At 41.5% G+C, this 24,809-nt stretch overlaps 1 protein-coding gene across 1 annotated transcript; it reads left to right on the top strand.

The window, feature by feature from the left end:
- Positions 1-143: 143 nt before the first annotated feature.
- On the top strand, positions 144-20,390 carry guca1d (guanylate cyclase activator 1d; the record flags this gene model as incomplete). Its single annotated transcript, XM_080749571.1, has 4 exons — positions 144-338; positions 13,297-13,446; positions 18,355-18,442; positions 20,263-20,390. The coding sequence occupies 4 exons, from the start codon at positions 144-146 to the stop codon at positions 20,388-20,390; spliced, it is 561 nt and encodes a 186-aa protein (XP_080605697.1).
- Positions 20,391-24,809: the final 4,419 nt, after the last annotated feature.

Raw genomic sequence — 24,809 nt, 5'->3', positions numbered from 1 at the left:
GGACCGCCGAGCTTAACGCCTTACTGGCGTCGACCTCGCTGTCCTACCGTTTTGTCGGAGGTGGAGGTCGGAGGTGCTTTCTGACGGACGGACAGACACATAGGTAGAAGGACAGACAGACAGACGGACAGACAGAGGGCATCATGGGTAACCATGGCTCCAACCTGGATGACATCCTGGCCGAGGACATGCACCACTGGTACAACAAGTTCATGAGGGAGTCTCCGTCGGGCCTCATCACGCTGTTCGAGCTCAAGGCCATCCTGGGGCTCAAGGGCATGAACGAGAACGCCAACAGCTACGTGGACCAGGTGTTCCTCACCTTCGACATGGACGGGGTGAGGCGCGCGCACACGCACGCTCGCACACATGCTCACACACACACACACACGCAGGGACGAGAATGTTAGAGGCAGGGGCTGAAATGTATAAAAGGGCCTCTTGGTGAAAATATCGAAAATAGCCGACCTCCAAGCTCACAACGCGTCGCAACGCAATGCACTGTGAGCTTGGAGGTTGGCTATTTTCGGTACTTGTTATTACCACACTAAAGCATAGTCAAGTCAATACAGGCAATTCTTTCAACATAAGATTCTGCATTCAAGTTCAGGAGAATTTGGACAAGGCAATTCTCTTGAATGCTGCCTTCAGGTATGACATGGAAAGAGGGGGCATTTGCATTTCTTTCACCATAGTAAAAACTGCATTCATGGTCTGGAGAGGGCACTTTTTACACATGGATCAAAGAGCAGGGGCTCAAGTGTGTGTGTGTGGTGCAGTCATGATACATTTGTATCTTGAAATCTATGGAATGTAAAGTATGTCGGGCGATAGCTGAGATACGGTACATGACTGACCCTACGTGTGCATGTTGTGTTACCCTTTACATCCAGTTGGGATAACAGTTTGGGAGCCGGGAAGGGAGAAGAGTCTGGGACGTGTGGAGAGTCGTCCAGGGTGTTTTAGGGAAGAGAGAAGAGTCTGGGATGTGTGGAGCGTCGTCCAGGGTGTTTTAGGGAAGGGAGAAGAGTCTGGGACGTGTGGAGCGTGGTCCAGGGTGTTTTAGGGAAGAGAGAAGAGTCTGGGACGTGTGGAGCGTCGTCCAGGGTGTTTTAGGGAAGGGAGAAGAGTCTGGGACGTGTGGAGCGTCGTCCAGGGTGTTTTAGGGAAGGGAGAAGAGTCTGGGACGCGTGGAGCGTCGTCCAGGGTGTTTTAGGGAAGGGAGAAGAGTCTGGGACGCGTGGAGCGTCGTCCAGGGTGTTTTAGGGAAGGGAGAAGAGTCTGGGACGTGTGGAGCGTCGTCCAGGGTGTTTTAGGGAAGGGAGAAGAGTCTGGGACGTGTGGAGCGTCGTCCAGGGTGTTTTAGGGAAGGCATTTGCAGCATTCCTTTGTTAGCTGATCTTGAAGTGAGTCGGAAGGGTTGTGTGATTGGATCAGGCTTTGAATGCCTTGAAGGCCAACATCAGTGTTTTGTACCAGAGAACCCGGGCTAGAAACTGCTATCTGAAAACACTCTTGTGCTAATTTGACCACTTGGGTTATACTATTGTCATTTAGAATTCGTTCTTTGCACATGCAGCAGCCATTTTGGAAAAAGGTCTCTTCCTTCTTTCCTTCCAGTGATACTTCTGTTACCATTGTCACTAATGAAGGCTCTGTGGTTCTCCAAATGTGTTATTTCAACCCCCACTCTGAGAGTGGTGGTCTATTATCATCATCATCATGATCATCATTGGAGTGCCCTCGAGGTCTGCGACACAAGCTGCTTCCAGGGGTCTCTGTTGCTCATTGAAACACCAAGTTCATCCAAGTTCATTCACAGTCAGTCCTGTGTCCCTACTCAGAAGATGTGAGTGGTCTAGTTCCCCTTGATGGACAGGGTAGTCTCCACAGAAGAATATCCAAAATGACCTGGTCCTTTGCTCTTGACAACGTCCTGCAAAGCGGAGTCTTCTTTGTGCCACCACAACTGAGATGGGAGGGATGCCTCCATAAATCTGAGCATTAGTTGGAAGCAGGCCTGGAATTGTGTCATTTTAGGGGCAAGGCCACTTGGCCTTTGCGGTTGTCCATTTTTTTAGGGCACAAAGGCCAAATGCCAGGGCAGGAAGGCCATCAGATAAAACACGATTTTAGTCCATTGAAAGAATTAATTTAATTTAAGGCTTATATTTAATATGTAGAAAATCTGCTGTGAAATAAATAAATGGGTATTTACAATCTGATGCTCAGCCCTGCACAAATCAAAGGATTGGTTTAAAAATGGGGACTCAACAAGACACTGGTGTCTACATATTGACAAGACAGAGACAGAGGAGAAAGTGGTACAGTCAGCTGTAGCCTCAGGGCAAGCCATCTTTTGGAGGGGCACAAGGCCTCCCTGAAATTCCTGCCCTGGTTGGAAGGTTCCTCCATGAAAGGTTCTGGAGTGGACAGGCATGAGGAGTCTTGTGTATGTTCCGTCAAGATGATGCCAAAGCTCCTTATTCATTGTCCATGTTTGAGCACCATACAGGATACTTTCCAAATGGGCTTTGAACAGGTAGCTCTTGGTAGCTCTTGATATGTCGATATTAGATCCAGGCCTGTCCTTTGGGTTCCATTTGTACTCTTAAGTTAAGTTACAAACCCTTAAGGAGCCCTTTGGAACCCCCTCAAGGAGCCATGAGGGTACCTGGGATCCACTGGTGTAGCAGAGTGTTTCCAGTGAGACAACATGTACAATATCAGTACACTCCCACAATGCAATGCTTTGTTTTCAAGAGTCAGTAGCATTACAAAGAACCCCAAAAACACACCACTTCCATACAGAATGGGATGAAGACCTTTTTCCCCACTATTTCCCATTTCAAGTGTAACGCCAGTGCCACTATTCCAAAGCCCCCTCAGGTACATCTTTATTGGGGTGGGTAGATCATGTCGAGCTGGTGTGGGCACCGCTGGCATAGAGCCTGGTAGAAATGTTGTCAGTCATCTATAGAACTGAACCAAAAGTAAGCAATTTACCCCGAGTGAGAGGACATTATGCTCTCATAATGTCCTGTGTGAGGGTGTTATCGGACGAGGCGCAGCCGAGTCCGATAACACCTCACACAGGACATTATGAGAGCATAATGTCCGACCCCGAGTGGTAAATAGCTTTTCTACCACATCTACCATATACACGAAAGAAAACACAGTTGTAACTTGCAAAGTTCTTCCTGGAAGCAAGTCCTCACACAACTGCGGCGGTTGTTCTGCCATAACCTCCGGAATTTAGCCAATCAGAATCCAGTATTTGAACACGTGACCGCAATATGTGGTAGAATCAAAAACATATGCAGTATCTGTAAAACTGATACTTATGCACTAGTTGCAACTTTATAGCATCCCTATTCTGGGGTGACAATCAGGCAAAAATAGATAATCTCCACAGATATTCGCAAACGCAACCCACTGTAAGATTGTAGATCGACAGTTTTTGGCGATCTGGGAGATCCGGTGTAGAGAGAATACTAGGGCAACTGAGTGCATATTGATTGATTGCATTTTGTATTAACATGCTTATTAACAGTACCAGTGGTGCAGTCAAAGGTTGTGCTAAAAGGATAACACAAACATTCCCAGGGGCTTGTTTTCATTTTGGTCCTTTGTACTCAATTAATCATTAATAGCAATACCATACAATACAAAATATACTACCACACATATTGGAATAAATATCATGAGGTAGATTTACAGAGAAAGTAGGGGAGGGGTCTGGGGTAAGGGGATTCTGGGAAAGGTCTGCTCTCTGCCCCTCAACTGCAAGTGAAGAAGCAGCGCGCAGGAGTTAAACTGGTTTTGGGTTTGTGTTGGGAGTCTGGAACCTTGATGTCCTTTGGTGGGTCTCAACCTAGACTAGCATTGGTGGAAAAAAGATACTCACATATTTTACTAAGTACATATTTACCTTAGTAAAAGTACCAATACTGCCATGTAGAAATACTCTGTTAGGGTGCCCTCAGACCAAAATACCTATGAGAGTGGAATCCGCGTTCCGCCAATGCATTTCAATGAGAAGGGAGTGTTTTTTGCTTCACTCTCATTGAAATGCATTGGCGGAACGCGGATTCCACTCTCATAGGTATTTTGGTGTGAGGGCACCCTTACAAGTAAAGGTCTGGTAATTCAAAGTGTACTTGAGTAAAAGTATGAAAGTGTTGGCATCAAAATGTAATTAAAGTACAAAAAGAAAGTACAAAATGTTTGAAAATAGCAGATCTACAAGCTCACAACGTGTCGCATTACGACGCGTTGTGAGCTTGTAGATCGGCTATTTTCAAATAGCCTATTGTAGTTATAAAATAGGGCTAAAGTGGTTCATAATACTATCATTTATATCTGCAAAGTAACTAGTAACTAAAGTTTTCAAATAAATGTAATACTTTGCAGATATAAATTAGAAGATTACAAAACACACATTAAAGGGATATTCCACTTTCAAAACAACTTTTGGTCACTTTATCATCTAATCAGGCTTTTATGAACACCCTGAACAGTTTTTAATTTACTTCATTCAGTATTTAGATATTTGATGTAAATGTTATATGCCCCCCAGGCTCAGGGCCTCTCCACATACACATCCATTGTAAATTCAAACTCCATTTTAACCATGATAGATTCATTAAAAACACCCATTATTTTTTCTGGTTACTCATAATACCCTCCTAATACGTGAGCAGGCCATGTTTTCTAAATAACCTTTTTCATTTTATTTTTAATAATTCTTTGGGAAAATTAGATAAATTAAATACAAAACAAAAGTATTAAAAATAAATGAAAAAGGTTATGGAAAAAACACAGCCTGCTCACGTAATATGAGGGTAATATGAGTCACCAGAAGAAAAAAAATTGTGTTTTTAATGAATCTATCATGGTTAAAATGAAGTTTGAAGTTACAATGGGTGTGTGTGTGTGGAGAGGCCCTGAGCCTGGGGAGGCAGACCCATGCAAGGCAGAGTTTTTTTTTTAAAGTAATATCTCTTTAAGCACTTTAGCCCTATTTTATACCTTGGCTATTTGAAAATAGCCGATCTACAAGCTTGTAGATCTGCTATTTTCAAACATTTTGTATTTTTACTTTTGGTACTTTAAGTGCACTTTAATACCAATACTTTCTACTTTTACTCAAGTACATTTTGAATTCCAGGCTTTTACTTGTAACAGAGTATTTCTATATTGCAGTATTGATACTTTTTTCCACCAGTGGAGGTGCAAGTATTGGATGAGGGCTTCTAGAGTCCTCCTCAGTGCACGCTTGTTGCTTGATCCTGCCCAAAAACCTTGTTCTTCGGTTGACTTTCATAATCATGAATGAATGGGTGAATGTAATGCACAATCGCTGTAAAGCGCTTTGGATAAAAGCGCTATATAAATGCACCATTTACCATTTTATTTAATCACTTTCACCAGAAAGTTTGCTATAGAGCATGGCAGCGGAAGTGGTTTCCTGGTGCCACTTAAAATCTCCCATTCATTTTCGCCATAGACTTTTACAAAAATATTTATAACAATTATGTTAAGCCTAGAACCAAGCCATCCAGGATGGCAGTGAATCATGACCGTACAACCTTTGTTTCTATGAAAAGAACATTTTGAAAATCGCTAAAAAAGGGTAGTTATTACATGTAGTATATCAAATAATGTAATATTAAAACATGTTTTCACATAGAAACAAAGGTTGTATGGTCATGATTCACTGCCATCCTGGATGGCTTGGTTCGAGGCTTAACATAATTGTTATAAATATTTTTGTAAAAGTCTATGGCGAAAATGAATGGGAGATTTTAAGTGGCACCAGGAAACCACTTCCGCTGCCATGCTCTATACAAAATACAACCCTTTTTAGATATGCTTTGGTCTTCTTTTGCTTTTATTTAGATAGTGTACAGTAGTCTGACAGGAAATAGGGAGAGAGAGAGATGGGGAGTGACCCGCAGCAAAGGTCGCCGGCATTGGGAGTCGAACTCGCGACACACCAGCCGTCTGGCTGACCACACTGTATTTCTTCAAGCAACTGCAGTGTATTCTCGTCAGGCTATATGGAGACCTTCACTTTCTATTGGCTCACTGACTAATGAGCTTAGAGGCCAGAGGATGTTAACGCTGAGAGCTAATAACCACTGACCCTGAAGGGTTCCTGATCTGTGAGAGAGAGAGAGAGAGAGAGAGAGAGAGAGAGAGAGAGAGAGAGAGAGGGAGAGAGGGAGAGAGAGAGAGAGAGAGAGAGAGAGAGGGAGGGAGGGAGGGAGGGAGAGAGTCAGTAATCAAGTGTGTCCCTCACTCCTCCAGGTACAAAGGGTACAACATGTTGGAGGTACAACAACGCTACAATACAACAAGATAATACTAACTACCAATGCCTGTCTGTGGAATGTTCTTTACTCCGAGATGTCAAACGGTGTGACCACTGACCAGTTACACCCATTTGACTCCCATCGAAAGTCTTTCTGTCAGAGGCCAGTTGTGTCATGTTTATGTTATGATGCTGACTTAATAAAGACGTACAAACAGCCTAAGGTTGTACAAGAACAGCTGTTTTTTTTAGTAAGGCATTAATTTAAGGAAAAACACAAACAAATACAGAGATATCATTGCAGTCTGCCCGACTGCAACGATATATATACAGTAGTAACAGTAACAATGATATATATACAGTAGTAACAGTAACAATGATATATATATACAGTAGTAACAGTAACAATGATATATATACAGTAGTAACAGTAACAGCGTGGCGTTCCCGGCTTGAAAGATATAACAATGTGTAAAATACCATTTTGAAATGCAAACCCGATCTTGTCACTGACCCATGCTCAGTAGGCCGATATTGTTGTGTTTCTTGGGGTGTTATTGGTTAGTGTTGTTGGATCCAGGATCTGATACTTATTGGTTGATTGTAACGTCACTGATCTATCAGATCTGATCCTTGTTAATGTGATTGTAAGGCAAGGGAAGCGTATTTGTACATCAGATTTTGACAACAAGGCAATTCAATTTGCAAAAACAGGTTGAACATTATAGCATCCCTATTCTGGGGTGACAATCAGGCAAAAATAGCCGATCTATAAGCTCCACAGGCTAGCTCATCGCAAACACACAACCCGTTGTAAGATTGTAGATCGTCTGTTTTTGTTGATCTGGGAGATCTGGTATAGAGGGAATACTAGGGTAGCTGAGTGTATATTGATTGAACAAAGAGAAAGGTTTTTAGCTTTGATTTAAAAGCAGTAAGAGTGGCAGCAGACCTGCACTTTTCTGGGAGTTTGTTCCAGATACTGTATGTAGACTACAGTATAAAGAACTGAACACTGCTTCTCCACGTGTAGTTGTGATTAAGGATGAGACCATAATCGTTATTGTTGTTTATTGTGATAAAAAAACACTCACAATAATGATATCGTGGAGATTTACATTTATCGTGAAATTATCCTCCGTTACAGTGGCGTCAGTTCAGAAAAAGCTAAGGTATGGCAAACAGGCATGCTATATTTATTTTAAGAAGTACATTCTATTTTCCCCCCCGTTTCTACAGTTTCTTTGACTGGATATGGCAGCCTGGGACGGTTGTTCAGAAACTTTGTTAGTAAACGTGCCACAATTAACAATAATGCATTGCACCTGTGCAGACCTGTGGAACCTGGGAATATACCATTCTGTCTAGATGGGGAGAATAAAAGTGTGGAGAATGTAATTTTAATACCTTGTTAAAGTGACCATTTTGTAAAATTTTGCATTTGTAGTTATTTTACTGTAATTTAACAACATAATAACCAGCACAGATAAAGAGACATTCATGGATTTACATTTAAAAGTAACTTTTATTTGCAGGGTATGGCAGCTACATACCCCTGCCATACCCAATTGACGCCCCTGCTCCGTCATGCACTGGGATCAATTCAACCTTTATTTGCCGAGCTGCATATCCGATACCATTTAAATACACTATAATTTGGTAAAAGGGACCTGGAAATAACGTACTTGATACAGTCTTTTTTCCACTCTCTACCAAATCTCTTTGCCCAAAAATAGCCGATAGCGTTGTGAGCTTGTAGATCTGCTATTTTTTTATTTTTTAGGATAATGGATGTTGGGGATGTTTTGATTATCGCGATAATATCATAAATCACGATTTCTTTGGTCACAATAATCGTGAAATGACATTTTCATATGGTCCCATCCCTAGCTGTGATTGGAGGGGCAGAAAGCAGACCTTTCCCAGATGACCTGGAGTGATGTGCTCCACTTTCTTGGTATTAGTACGGAGATCATAGACACAGGTTATAGGCTAACATATCTGTAATGGTTTTGCAAGTATTCTTTAAGTCACCATTTAAATAATGCTATTCAACAGAATGTGTTGCATTAGGTGTGAAATGCATCCAGATGTGAGCATCAATATAGGATGATATAACATAATATGGTAGTGGCTCTAAACCCCTTAAAAAAAAAAAAAAAAAAAAAAAAACCCAGGGCACCCGGTATGAAAAGTCACCTTCAGGCGGCTGCTACTCGTGACTTGTAAATAGACTAAGCCCCCATACCCTAGTGCTGAAGTGGTTAACGTACAGTATATGTTTTGCCATAGGCTTAATCCAAATCTACAAAGTAAGTACTAATGTTTTGAAATAATTATACTGGTGTAAAAGTTCAACAATTTGCCTGAGATGTAGGCCTGATGGAGTAGAAGTAAAAGTACTGAAAGTAAGTCAAAACAAAACATACCTAAAAATACTGCAGTACTTGAGTAGCCTAAATGTACTTAGCTACTTTACACCACTGGATATCATTTATCCATTACTATAAGATGATGATTTTGTATTAAGAAAAATAAAATAAAAAACATTTTAATTACAAAAAAAAGGATGATGATGATGACCACAACATTCAAAGGAACACATACTGTACGTTCCCTATATCTTTAATTTTGTGATTTCAATCACGTAAAAATACAAAGATTTGAGCCTCTCAAACCTGTGAAAAGTGATGAGTAATCACTTTTCACCGTTATTGTGGTCCGTTTTCTAGCCCAAGGAATGTTTTTCATGCAAAACAAATGCTTGCAATGGATTCAGAATCATGACAAAACCCTAGTTTGACCCCTCACATGCTACTTAAAGCATATTTATTTTGGTGTGTGTCTTTCCTGTATAGTGAAGTCGATGGGACAGTGAGTATAAATGGCCATAACTTTTTTTCGCAATGTTTCCGACAGAGCAGGCCTCTCATTCTGTGTACCTTAATGACCAAATGAATAGAAAAAACTAAAATAAAAAGTATGTCATCAAGACGTCACAGGTAAAACCCTATTCTTTGAGCTTTTGGGCCTGTGGCTCCCCGGCTATACTTAGATTGGAAATAAAATGAATTCAAAATCAACTCATCAGAAATGCATGCTAATGTCCAGGTAGAGCATGTGGGCTGGTTGCTGCTTACTGTATGGCACTGTAGCGTGCTGCTGAGGAGACTGTGTTGTAATGAGATGTTCATGTTCTGCTATAATCTGCTTGATACACACACACACACACACACACACACACACACACACACACACACACACACACACACACACACACACACACACACACACTGTATTCTATTACGCTATGTGTAGCCTGGTTGTGTTGTCTTGCTATGACTTTTTAAAATCTAAGTCCTTTATAAGTTTACTCTGTTGAGCAAGCCTCTCTCTCTCTCTCTCTCTCTCTCTCTCTCTCTCTCTCTCTCTCTCTCTCTCTCTCTCTCTCTCTCTCTCTCTCTCTCTCTCTCCATACTAATAAAGCGACAGACAGACAGACAGACAGACAGACAGACAGACAGACAGACAGACAGACAGACAGACAGACAGACAGACAGACAGTCAGACAGACAGACAGACAGACATGTTTCCTTAGCAGGGACGTGCAGAGAATGTTAGAGAGGCAGGGGCTGAAATTTCTAAAAGGGCCTTTGGGTGGAAATATTGAAAATAGCAGACCTCCAAGCTCACAATGCGTCGCAGTGCGACGCGTTGTGAGCTTGGAGCTTATATATATATATATATATATATATATATATATATATATATATATATATATATATATATCATTGGAGGTCGGCTATTTTCATGCTGCTTGATACCACACTGAACTAAGCATAGTCAAGTCAATACTGGAGATGTGGCGTAACGCCATGGATTTCTACACAGAGAGGGCAATTCTTTCAACGCTGCATTCAAGTTCAGGAGAGTTTGGACAAGGCAATTCTCTTGAATGCTTCCTTCTGGCATGGAAAGAGGGCATTTACATTTCTTCCATCATAGTAAAAACGGCATTCACGGTCTGGAGCAAGAGGGCACTTTTTACAGACACCCTTTGATGTCTATCTGTGCACATGCCTGTTCCTTAGGACAGTGTATTGTTTCCCCATGTGATGTCACTGATCCTTATACTCCTTTGGCTGATATCACTGAACTATGATCTGAGGTTGTTCCACAGTTTGGGATCCAGGAGGGAGAAGAGTCTGGAACGTGTGGAGCGTCGTCCAGGGTGTTTTAGGGAAGGGAGAAGAGTCTGGGACGCGTGAAGCGTCGTCCAGGGTGTTTTAGGGAAGGGAGAAGAGTCTGGGACGAGTGGAGCGTTGTCCAGGGTGTTTTAGGGAAGGGAGAAGAGTCTGGGACGTGTGGAGCGTTGTCCAGGGTGTTTTAGGGACTGGAGGAGAGTCTATAGTACGTGTGGAGCGTTGTCCAGGGTGTTTTAGGGACTGGAGGAGAGTCTATAGTACGTGTGGAGCGTCGTCCAGGGTGTTTTAGGGACTGGAGGAGAGTCTATAGTACGTGTGGAGCGTCGTCCAGGGTGTTTTAGGGTTTGTTTTGGGGAAGGGAGAAGAGTCTAGGATGTGTGGAGCATTGTCCATGGTGTTTTAGGGAAGGGAGAAGAGTCTGGGACGCGTGGTGCGTTGTCCAAGGTGTTTTAGGGAAGGGAGAAGAGTCTGGGACGTGTGGTGCGTTGTCCAAGGTGTTTTAGGGAAGGGAGAAGAGTCTGGGACGTGTGGAGCGTCGTCCAGGGTGTTTTAGGGAAGGGAGAAGAGTCTAGGATGTGTGGAGCATTGTCCATGGTGTTTTAGGGAAGGGAGAAGAGTCTGGGACGTGTGGTGCGTTGTCCAAGGTGTTTTAGGGAAGGGAGAAGAGTCTGGGACGTGTGGAGCGTCGTCCAGGGTGTTTTAGGGAAGGGAGAAGAGTCTGGGACGCGTGGAGCGTTGTCCAGGGTGTTTTATAGAAAGGAGAAGCTGTTACAGTTTTTTTCGATTGCTAAATTGCTAATTTTCAAAACTGTACGTTTTTTTTTCTTCTTCAAAACTGCACACACAAAACTCCAAACATCACACACAAATTGCTAAACCCTGGCATCCCTTTGCAAAACAACTCTTTGCCATCAAATCACAAAATGTTCACAAAATGGAACTTGTGTTTTCATTTGGTAAAACACAGCCATATTTTCACATGACACACACATACCATTCATTGAATAAACACAACTAAGCTTTTGGCTGAACACTACCAAGCATGTACAGAACACTGAAGAGCAACATTGAAAACACAATTATAGAAATGGAACACACTGAATGAATGACAATGGCTCTGGAAAATGAGCTATTTCTCCTTTTGTAAAATGACTGTATCTAAATACTTGGTCTAATACTGATCAGTGTACTGTCACCAAGATACTATCCTGGTCCTGGTATTTGTATCTTTGTATTTCAAATACTTTTTGGTATTTTCTGCCCATCTCTGCCTCCGGTTCCTGTCTCCATGTTCAGTTGTGCGACAACTGAACATTGTGTGTAGTGTTTAGACAACAGGGTGAATTGACATCAGACATGAAAGTGTAGAGATTTGAATAGTTGTGTGTTGTAGATTGATACTTTGAGATTTTATGTGAGAAGTGTGTGAAAACCTGAAAATGATGTGTTGTATTTTGACAACAAGGTGATGTGAAATTGACATCAGAGTGTAAAGAAGGAAAGTCAGAATCTAATATGATAAGGAAATCTAAAGTAGTAACGAATTGAGTCAAGCGATTGGGGACAGAAGTAAAGGTTGTGAAAATTGTGCCTAATTTTAGCTTTTTGAGTTTTAGCAATCGGAAAGAAAAACTGTAATTAGCACACACACACACACACACACACACACACACACACACACACACACACACACACACACACACACACACACACACACACACACACACACACACACACACACACACACACACACACACACACATGCACGAGATGTGCACACCACCAGGGAGAACGGCAGAGAGAGAGAGAGAGAGAGAGAGAGAGAGAGAGAGAGAGCTGTGTGTGTGTCCTGATAAGCAGCTTATACTGTAGCTCAGAGATCAGTTGACTCAAAGATCTCTGAGCCAGGATGAATGCTGTGTCACTGCAGGACACACTGAGGGCTCTTCAGCGTGTTCAGGCCAAGGACCCCTTAGTTGAGAGAGAGATGAAGCAGGGACCCCCACAACCTGTTCATAGATTCCATATGGTTTCATCGTTTGACAGCACAATCATCAGTGTATTTTGTATTCATGTCAATTTGTGTTTTCAGATATTTAACCACTTGAAGCGTCAATAAGTAATTAAAAGCCTGGGTTTCCGAGGCTTTTAATTACTGTTGAAGACCCCTCTATATGGGGTCTTGTGTTGTTTTATCAGATGCACCGTATGCAACGGTTTCATTTTTTTTGTTTCGGTTTCTCAAACCACCCGTTCCTTTTCGGAAGGACCGCACACGCACACGCACACGCACACGCACACGCACACGCACACGCACACGCACACGCACACGCACACCTGGAACTGAACCTGGGGCAAACAGGTGGAAAAGCAAGGCAGTTTGTGGCTGAAGAATGTAACCTGTTCTAGAACTCAAGTCATTTTGAAGGAAAAGGGGCCAATAAATATATTGTTTTAACATGTTTTTTTTTTATTAAAGGGATATTCCACTGTCAAAAAATCTTTTGCTCATTTTATCATCTAATCAGGCCCTTGCTGGACCCATAGTAACTTCAAATTCTATTTTAACCATGATAGATTCATCAAAAACACTCTCTGGTGACTCATACTACCCTCTTAATATGTGTAATGTAATATGTGAACTGGTCATGTTTTTCGATAGCTTTTTTTCACAAAAGCCTGATTAGACGATAAAATTACCAACAGTTTTTTTTGTCTTCTTTTTGAAGTGGAATATCCCTTTAACCTCCTGTCTCTCTGTCTCTGTCTCCCCAGGATGGCTACATAGACTTCGTCCAGTACATCGCAGCAGTCAGTCTCATGCTGAAAGGAGAGATCAACCAGAAGTTAAAGTGGTATTTCAAACTCTTCGATCAGGACGGCAATGGCAAGATCGACAAGGAGGAGCTGGAAACCATCTTCACGGTAAAACTAAAGACAACAACATCACTACAAAGTTACTCTGATGGGTTTTAACTCTTGGTCGAGTTGATTGATGTTTATATTGACAGAAATGCATATAAAGGAACTAAATGTTAATTTTCGGGAAAATGAGCTTCAAAAAAACTTTTTGTAATTTTATTGTCTAATCAGGCTTTTATGAACACCCTGAACAGTTTTTAATTTGCTTGATTCAATATTTAGATATTTGATGTAAATGTTACCAGGCCCTCCAGGCTCAGGGACCCATTGTAACTTCAGACTTCATTTTAACCATGATAGATTCGTTAAAAACACCCATTATATTTTCTGGTGACTCATAATACCATCCTAATACGTGAGCAGGCCGTGTTTTTTCAATAACCTTTTTCATTTATTTTCAATAAAATATTATTGTATTTAATGTTTTCAATTTTCCCAAAGAATTATTAAAAATAAAAGAAAAAAGTTATTGAAAAAACACGGTCTGCTCACGTATTAGGAGGGTAATATGAGTCACCAGAAAAAAATTATGGGTGTTTTTAATGAATCTATCATGGTTAAAATGAAGTCTGAAGTTACAATGGGTGTGTATGGGGTGAGGTCCTGGAGGAGGAGGGCCTGATAACATTTACATCAAATATCTAAATATTGAATCAAGCAAATTAAAAACTGTCCAGGGTGTTCATAAAAGCCTGATTAGACGATAAAAAGACCAAAGGTTTTTTTGAAAGTGGAATATCCCTTTAAGTGGAATTAGGAGGTTTTGACCGAAGGGCTTTTTACTACTTTTCATTGGTTCAATATTATTTTAAACAAACACACAGACGTAAAGGGTGTTCAATAGCACATATTTATGAAAAAAACAGAGGGCCAATCGGGTGGAGTTTGCTGGTTTGGCAGAAAGTGTGGAGTTAGGAGGTTTTGTCCCAAGCACTTTTTACTACTTTCCATTGGTTCAATATTATGTTAACCAACACTCAGATGAAAAGGGTGTTCAATGATTTATGCCCAAAAACCTCACAAATGGAGTTAAGAGGTTTTGGCCAGACAGTGATGATATATCTTTACATACGGTATCAGTCAAAAGGAAGCTGATAAAAAGTGTTGAGTTGGGTTAGGAGAGACATACAGCAAAATGTAATCAACAAATGCATGTGTAGCTACAATATGTCCAACATACTAGAAGTAAAGAACAACATGATTTGTTTCATCACTTTTAGCTATGATCAGATTCAACATTTTAAACAATGTTGTTGAGGCTTTGCATAATAAATAAAATCACACCCGTGTGAACTGAGCGGTGGTTTACCCACCTCATAGATCATGTGTACCGATTTTTGTGACATTTGAAGAAAATATGTAGGAAAAGGAGCAAAAAGTGTGTTTTGGAGAAAATTCAAGATGTCTGGCCCATATAGCGCCACCTTCAGGCCGATTTTTTAAAACACATTTTTGGACACTGCTCCTACAGATGTTGGAGGCCGTGGCCTATATGGGGAGATGCGTCTTGACCCAAGGAATCCAGGGAAAAAAGAATTTTAATTTTCCGATCTACGGTTCAAGAGTTACAGGGCAAAACGTAAAGTGGGCCGTTATAGCGCCACCATGAGGCCGAGTGATGTAATTATTTTTCAATTCATTCTTAAAATCATTATGAATCTCCTCTCCGAGGTTTGAAACTGTAGCGCCTATGGTTTACGAGAGAAAAATACTTGAAAGTGATTTCTTGCATTGTCCCATTATAAGTCAATGGGGACAATTAAGCGTAGTTTTTTGCCGATTACGTCGGCACGGTAAGGCGGATCGGAGCAAAAGGTAATAGCACACCATTCCCGGCCGAGCCGCACATTTTTATGTATATATTGCGCGAGTGGCGTAAATGGTGCGGCACTAGTTACGCTCCGAAGTTTAGGCTACACGGACGGACGGAGACAGACCCACACACACGGCCACGTATAGGAGCGTTGTTACCACCGCTCAATAATATAGCATGTAGTAGAAACCCCACGGAGACTTCAATTCATGGATATTCTTTTAAGTTTCTTTCGCATCCCTAAAGCCAATCATTTGAGGAGACTCTTCTTGTCTCCATAGGGTAGTGGTTCTCAACCTGTGGGCCCAAATTATTTTGGGGGGGTCCCCAGATGATTAACTTAATGTGAAACATTGTTTTCTCACTCAACAGTAAACAAACCAACATAAAGTTTAAGTGTATAGAGGGTATCTGCACATTTCTAAAGTGACAATTTAAGGACTTTTTTTAATACCTCTAAAATTACAAATTAAACATCGGCCAAATTGTCAAACCTTAGAGGCATTGTGAAAATATGTGAGCATGTAGATCTGCTATTTTCACAATAGAACCGTAATGTTCTACAAAATGTACTCTTAGTGCTCATCAGTTCAAATAGGATTATTTGGGGGGTCGCGGCCTAAAAAGGTTGAGAACCACTGCCATAGGTAACCACTGTTGGTCATCAAATTATTGGCTTAGGAATGTGACAAAAACACAAACAAATTCCATGAATTCAAGTCTCTCTTGGCACAGATGGAGGATGAATGTAGGCTACTCACAGATGGAGGATGAATGTAGGCTACTCACAGATGGAGGATGAATGTAGGCTACTCACAGATGGAGGATGAATGTAGGCTACTCACAGATGGAGGATGAATGTAGGCTACTCACAGATGGAGGATGAATGTAGGCTACTCACAGATGGAGGATGAATGTAGGCTACTCACAGATGGAGGATGAATGTAGGCTACTCACAGATGGAGGATGAATGTAGGCTACTCACAGATGGAGGATGAATGTAGGCTACTCACAGATGGAGGATGAATGTAGGCTACTCACAGATGGAGGATGAATGTAGGCTACTCACAGATGGAGGATGAATGTAGGCTACTCTTTCTGGAATGTGTTTCCACTCATCCTCAGAGAACCTGTGATCCAAGTCTGTTTCCCACTGGGTATATGGTTGTTGTCTTGGCACTGGGTTAGGAGTTAGGGAAAGTTAGCCTATTGCTAGACCAATCTGGGAACTAAATCTAAATCTCTAGGTGGGTACGCACACATCATGACACACAGGATAACATGATGCAATCTGACAAGGAACACTCAAACACAGGGTTTAAAACATAGGGACTAACAGGACACAGGTGAACTCGAATGACATGATTGGCTAAGCCTTAGCTAATTAGGCCTTTTTTATGGCCAAGGAGTCATTTTTACTGATAAATAATGGTTGGAATGGATTCAGCAGCCCCAAAATACCCAAATTACACACCTCATACGTTCACATTGGCCATTTTAAAATGTTCCCCCTTTAATCCCAGGCCCTCGGGATACCCAATAACTTTGATTGGCTCCCACAAAGTATGTCAAGGGAGTTGGGTTTGACAAAGTTCAGAGGTGATAGTAGACACCTATATGAACACATTTGTGAAGAAAGCTATTGATTTAGATTTAGTTCCCAGATTGGTTTAGCAATAGGCTAACTTTCCCTAACTAATGGGGAATCCAAGCTAATAGAAACCGCAGGCCTTCTATTCCTGAAAAGTTGTTATGGAAGCCATTGTTCTTGTGATAATAAAAATCGAAATATTAAAATCTAAATTCTGCATAACGATGATATCACTGACAGACGGGTTTTTGAACTGCCCACAGCTCTCCTAAGAGACCGAGCAGAACATAATCATGAACATTAGTGAGGAGCAATTATATGAGAACATGGACAAAATAAAAATATATTCACTACAAAAAATACAGATTAAAACTATTGCATGAGAAACAGCAGCTCTGTCTGGGTATAACGGGTGTTCCCTGACCTGGAGTGCAAAGAGATCGTTCCTAATTAGATTAATTATCCCATTAATTACATTAATTCGTGGGATTAAGGCTGAATTTGGACATCTTAATCTCAGGATGATCTCCTCCAATCAGCTCCCAGGAAGGGACAGCCGCTATGGCACGCAATGAGACGATTGGTGGAAAGTGGGACGACCTCATTGGTGTGACCTGCTTCCTGGAGGACAATAGACAGCCTTTAGTCTGTGTCTGTCTGTCTGTCTGTCTGTCTGTCTGTCTGTCTGTCTGTCTGTCTGTCTGTCTGTCTGTCTGTCTGCCTGCCTGCCTGCCTGCCTGCCTGTCTGTCTGCCTGCCTGCCTGTCTGTCTGTCTGTCTGTCTGTCTGTCTGTCTGTCTGTCTGCCTGTCTGTCTGTCTGTCTGTCTGTCTGTCTGTCTGTCTGTCTGTCTGTCTGTCTGTCTGTCTGCCTGTCTGGGTTAGGGTTAGGGTTAGTGTCCGACTCTCCTACACCGTCTCAGTTAAAAAGACAATATCTCTGCTGTCGGGCCGAAACCTCCTAAACTCCAAAATGTTCATTTTTGGGGAAATGAGCTCAAGTGAAGTTAGGAGGTTTTGTCCCAAGCACTTTTTAATACTTTGCATTGGTTCAATATTATTTTAACCAACACACAGACATAAAGGGTGTTCAATAGCCCCGATTTATGCCAAAAAATCTAAAACCTAAAAAATAGAGTTAAAGGACTTTTTTTTTTACAAGGGTTCATATTTTAGAATGTAATTAGAGAAAAGAAAAGATGAGTGTTAAAATGTTTTCCTTTACTGATTTCTATCGTTTTAGCGATTTGAATTCAATGGTTGGGGCATGCGCGCAAGTGACTAAATATGTATTTTTAGACACAATAAGCCCAGTCCATATTCTTTCCAGTGTGGCTGCTATGCATATAGAGCCTGTTTGTTTTGGAGAATGTATTTCAATATGTTGCTGTTATTTATTCCATGTGTCTCTGTCTGTATGTCTGTCTGTCTGTCTGTCTGTCTGTCTGTCTGTCTGTCTGTCTGTCTGTCTGTCTGTCTGTCTGTCTGTCTGTCTGTCTGTCTGTCTCAGGCTATCCAGGACATTACACGGAACAGAGACATCGACCCAGAGGAGATTGTCTCTCTTATATTTGAAAGGATTGATGTTAATGGAGAAGGTGAGGAAGACTATTATTACCAGTAAGACGCCTCAGGGCGACAAGTGACCTCACCCTAAAGGGCGAGGTCGCGCCACAGTGATGTGGACATCAGGGATGTGGACATCAGGGATCTCCATGTATGGGCATAAAAGGGATTTGTTCCCCCTGGCATCACAGGGATCTCTCTAACAGGGCATCATTAATATTGATGACATCAGGGAACTCCCTATATGGGCATAAAAGGGATACTGTTAGTGTGACATCACAGTGAAGCCATAGTGGTCAGAGCGGCAAACCCATTCTGGTAGAGTGGTTCCCCTGACATCACAGTGACATCAGAGCATGATGTCAGAGCGGCAAACCCATAGACCGTAAAAATGTGTACACGGACGCAGACAAGCTGTGACGATTCTCATAGTGAACTGTGGCCTTTGGTCGCAATTATTGCAACCGTAGGTCACAGTTAACTATGAAAACCGGCACATCTTTTCGTATTTCTGTCTGTCTGTCTATAACGCCTGACACTCTGGTTCCCCTGACACATCACTGTGACACAGGTGATATCACAGGTGACATCCATATATGGGTATTAATCCCTTCTATCTCCATATATGAAGATCCCTGATGTCATCGATATACATCATTGGCCAAATGGACAAGACATGGCCCATATCTGTGTGGCTGGTTCAGATAGGGATCTCCATGTATGGGCATAAAATGGATTGTATGTTGTGATGTCATGGGAACCACTCTAACAGAAACCCCTTTATGCTCATACACTGTGGTTCCCCTGACACATCACTGTGACATCACAGTGATGTCAGATACTCAGACTTGACCAAAGCGCAAAACCTCCTAAAATTCTATGATTTTTGGATTTCACTTGAAATGGGTACTATAGGCTATGCTGCACATGGTCAGTCTGTCTGCAAGATCATTCTGCCCCTCATTTTGCCAAAAATGTCATGTGACTAGAAATAGTTGATAGGTTTTAATGTTAAACACACATTTTCTTTTTCATTTTCCCAATAAAGTGATTTTTGCAGATAGGAGGTTTTGCGCTTTGGCCATTATGTGCATAAACAGGTGACATCACAGTGGTGTGGCTGGTTCAGATAGGGATCTCCATGTATGGGCATAAAAGGGATTGTATGTTGTGATGTCATGGGAACCACTCCATGCCCATATGGGGATCCCTGATGTCAGCAATATTAAGCCCATATCTAACAGGACTTCATATAGGAATGCCCATAATGGAGGAAGACAGCCCATATCTGTGTGGCTGGTTCAGACAGGGATCTCCATGTATGGGCATAAAGGGATAGTATGTATGATGTCAGATGTGATAGACGTCATATAGATTTTCACATAACAAATAACTGAGTAAGCATGTTTGGGGTCTCACAGCCTATCTCCATATTATGGATCTCCATATATGGGTAACTGGTCCGATATACATACTGGCCAGACAGCCAAGACATGGCGCGACCTCACCCTTTAGGCGTCTTACTAGTTATCAGTAGTTTTATTAGTAGTGAGCTGTTGTGAGACATTTGTGGAGTGTCTTAACTTGAATACACTTTTATTCACTCTTGCCACTCCAGTGTATCCATTACCTTTATAAATGTTGTTTCTTAACTTGAATCACCTATACAATTTAAGGACTTTTAAGGCCTTTTAGGTATCTCTGGTTAAACTTTGGCCAAATTGTCAAATATTACCAGACAAAATTGTGAAAATAGCAGACCTACATGCGTTGTGGGCATGTAGATAGATCTGCTATCTTCACAAGGGGAACAGATGGAGTCAAACTAACTGTGATGTCTTGTGCTCGTCAGGTGAGCTGACGTTGGAGGAGTTCATCGAGGGGGCCAAGGACCACCAGGACATCATGGACATGTTGAAGCACCTCATGGACCTCACGCCCGTCCTGATCATCATCGTAGAGGGCCGGGACCAGACATGAGCCTCATATAAACACTGTCTACACTCTGCCATATGCATTGTCAACTTGTAGATCTGTCATCGCTCTGTCCCGGGGGAGCAGCCCACAGACTGGAACAGAACAGATATCGGGGACGTTTGGACCGGGACACAGCGGTTCGGTTTGAAGTCTAGAGTTCAGCATTTTTTTTTTTATGGCTTTTCTTCTTTTCTTGGACGGACCGTTGCTAGCTTGGATTTTTTGCAATCAGAAGTTACCATATTTGGATGACAATAAATCGGGAATAAATCAATTTTTGTCCATTATTTTTACTCTAAATGGGAGCGTCATTTACATAACAAACTGTCTGACGTGTTGGAGAAGACGATCGAGTCATTAGGAACATGTTTACTGACGCAATGAAGCGAGTGAGAAAGTAGAGGCATATTTCTCATAGAATTCTATGATCGGAATAGTTTTTTCTTTTTCTTTGCTACCAGTGGAGCCTCCCCCTTCTGTCCATTAGGAGAGAATGCAGGTTTAAAGCTCAGTCCACACCGAGCACAATAAACTGTAATTACTATGATGGGTCGTTCTAAACGAGATGGACGGCTGTGTCCACAACACAACCACAACGATAGTCAGGGATGATAGCGCTTGGATCACTTCCAACGCCAATGACAAACCAATCAAAATCCACCAGAAGGAACTCTGGGATGCAGTTTGATCTCATCTCTGTTATTAACGACGGTGACATGAGATCGTTATGAATAGCTGACGCTAGCTGCTAGGCTAGCTGGCATTACCTCAGGTACAACCATGTCCCCTCCTCGTAATTAATAATGAGAGTCTCATTGATTGTATCACATGACCTGGGGAAGGAAAAAAATAAAGGTTTCTGGTTGTGGGTTGTGCCTCCATACAGAGGAAAGCCTGGTTTTCATTTCAAACTGAACAAAAAAAGGGAAGAAAAAAAGGTTTCTAGTTATGGTTTCCGGTCGGTGCCGCATTGTTTTGTTCCCCAACATCATGCAAATCAATGACTTCAGTCTCAGTATTCACGCTAAGAGTTAAACTAAAAGATGCATATAGCATATTATATAGATGCTATACCAAATGAAACAAAACGATTACCCCAAGCTGAACACATGTTAAACGAGGGGAATCATTTTGGAGGAGCACCGGCACTCTGGTTTCTGCCCTGGTTAACTTCTATCCACTCTAGACCGGATCAGAAAACCCAAATTGTATTAGGAGTTGATCCCAACCAGGCTAGGATCATTCTGCAGGCGTCTCTCAGCGCCATTGAGAGAACCATGGAGATCTCTCTTCCTCTTGTGCGGGCACTTCTGACAGGGTTTGAGATTTGGTGCTACCGTTGACAGAACGTATTGTACATCAGTGTGGACGCTCACATAATTATTGCTAGACTTCTAGTTGTCACGATCGAGGACAGCTCTTTTTTGGGGTGGGACAATCTACACTGTAAATATAGTATAGTTAGCTCTGAGAGTGTAAATTGGAACCAAAATGGACTCTTACAGGCCGGTAACTCTGAGAATGTGCAAATGGAACCAAATGGACCCTTACATGTGTCTGTAAGTCGGAGAGTGCAACAAAAGGAACCTAACGGACCCTTTGTCGTGTGTGGCGGCCTGCCAGCCAACGGGACGACTCCGCTGATCCTCCTAAGGAGCTAATTGGTTTAAAGGATTTAGCTCATGGCCATGGGAACACGTTGACTTATTATAGCCAGGGCTCGGCCCCGTGGCCCCGCCCCCTCTAAGTCCTCCTCTCTGAGGACGAGGAGTCAAATGTCAGGGAGGTCCAGAGGAGACCTGCTGTGTCCAAACACAGAGCTGTGTGTTCAGGGTAGTCCTTAAAGGACAACTTTGTTTTTTTACAACAAGGGTTCGTATTTTAGATTGTTATTAGAGAAAAGACAATGTGAGTGTTAAAATGTTTTCATTTGCTTCGTTCTATTGTTTTATCGCGTTTACCGTGCTAAAATGTGGGGCATGCATACGCATGGGGGCATGTGTGGCTAAATATGTATTTTTACACACAATAAGCCAGCAGTTTCTTTATTGCTATTTACTGTAACACTTCTAGCTCCCATAAGTCACATCCAACCATGAAAGGTTGCGTTGTATTCCCAAGATACAACGCAACCTTTCATGGTTGGATGTGACTTATGGGAGCTAGAAGTGTTACTGTAAATAGCAATAAAGAAACTGCAAAATGACATATTTAGCCACTTGTACGCATGCCCCAACCACTAAAATAAGAATGTCTAAAACAATAGAAAGAAGAAGAAAAGAAGTAAAATGAAATCATTTTAACACTCATCTTTTATATTCTTTAATTACAATCTAAAATATGAACCCTTGTTGTAAAAAAACTAAAGTTGTCCTTTAATTAGTCACAAGCTTTTCTTCATACTTCTCATTGTTCAATATAATAAAAGAAAACACGCACACTTTCAACTTGGCAAACCAATTTCAAGGGTTGTCACACACACACACACACACACACACACGCACACACGCACACACACGCACGCACGCACGCACGCACGCACACGCACACAAATATGGAGTTACAGGGTTTCTGCCCGACAGTAACGCTATTAAAATAAATAAACAATATCAACATCCTCCTGCAGATTTTCTTTTTTTTCCTTTTTTCAGGAATCTAATGTTTTCAGACAGTATAGGGATGCATTTCTGTCGGATATCAATAACCGATGTCAACATTGCTGTTGACGCATTTACCGATGTCGATATCATCTGTACAAGAACAAGTTCATGTGTTGTCCTTTCTGGAGAAAAAAGAAAAAGCATGCATATAAACACTGAATTTGAAAAAGGCAATGGCTCTTGATTCCAAAACTATAGGGACGTTTTAGGCCAATATCCCAATATAAACAGCTTGAATGTAATGTTTTATTTATTTTATTTTATTGTGGAAACGGTTCCAAAATGTGATGGAACAGATGCCTGGTTCCCCAATGTTGGATCCACATCCCATCCCTATAATAGTAACAAAGTATAGGCTACTGTACATTAATGAGTACCTGAGACCAATAACAGTCCGTATTTTAAAATTTTGGATAAATTTTTCTTTTTTTTTACCAGACTGTAAACCACAAACTAGAAGTTTTTAATTTCTTAAAGTCTTAATGTACCCCCCCCCCCCCCCCCCCCCCTACTCCCTCATTTTGTTGAGTTAGATTTTTTTACTTAACTCATATATATTAGGAATTATAAGACATAATACTTATGGAAAGTGGAAAAACAGCATATCTCCAGCAGTTTGTGGTACAACAGTATAAGTCCGTACAAGCAATATTCAGCAGACAAAGGGAGCAGATAACATTAAAAAAGACAATTAAACAAAATGAGAGCGGTTTGCATTAACAATTTAACAGATTAAAAATTATTAGTTTGTGGTTTACAGTCTGGTAAATCCAAAAATATATATATAAAAAAATATCTAATATGGATTTATACTGTTTACTCTTTTTGAGAATATTTGTATTTTTGGTCACTTCTTCTCCTACACTACATTTCAAAAGCAAATATTGGACCTTTGACTCCTACATTCATAGGAAGGGAAAGCAGTACATTACAAATCAAGCCACTTTTCAAATATAGTTCTAGTACAGATCTACAAGCTCACAATGGTGAATAAAAGGCTATTAACTCAAATATGTAAAAAAAAACGAAATGGTAAGTGCATGGTAACTAGCACACTGCAGTGTTTGTGGTTGGTCAGCTCAGCATGCTCTGCTATTGAGAGGTTTAGCCTACAGTACCTCATGTGGTCTGGTAGGACATCAAGTGGTAGAAAAGAGGTATTGCCTGAAACTAAAAATGGAAAAAACTGTCCGTTCAACATCCACACGGTGGTTCCCTCAAATAAAAAAAACTCCCTCATCCGCCCCTGCAATTCATTGGAGCAAACTTTTGTTTGCCAATTTCCCCCACAATGCACCTGGATTCTGCTTCTTCCGGGTGCTTCAAAACACCAACTTCCATTGAAATTAATGGCTGGGGGTGGGGCTATCCGCTCTCTCTCAGCACAAAAAGAAAGGAAACTTATTAATAATTAATTATATCTCCCCTTTAATAATACCAAATTGTATTGTGTTTTATATCATTTTTATCGTTGATTTGTCACCTTTACAAGGAGGTACAGCTAGCATCGGGCATTCGAGGCATGAGCTACACAGCCAAACGTGTGGGTAGCACCGACCAGAGTTTTGCCAAAATGGCTTGCAATACTGTTCTGCTGGCATTTACTCACGTTTTGGGCTTCCCTGACACTGAGCTTAACATTAACAAAGTGTAAAAAGTAACAAAGGTGAACACCAAAAGAACAGTATTGCAGGCCTGCCAGGCCATTTTGACCATTTTTGGAGGGGTGCTACCCACACGTTTGGCTGTGTTGCTCATTCCA

This window comes from Nannobrachium achirus, assembly GCF_963921795.1.
Source record: "Nannobrachium achirus genome assembly, chromosome: 19".
Lineage (NCBI taxonomy): Eukaryota > Metazoa > Chordata > Actinopteri > Myctophiformes > Myctophidae > Nannobrachium > Nannobrachium achirus.
The sequence above is the reverse complement of the archived record's forward strand: the minus strand, read 5'-3'. Positions and strand labels throughout refer to the sequence as shown.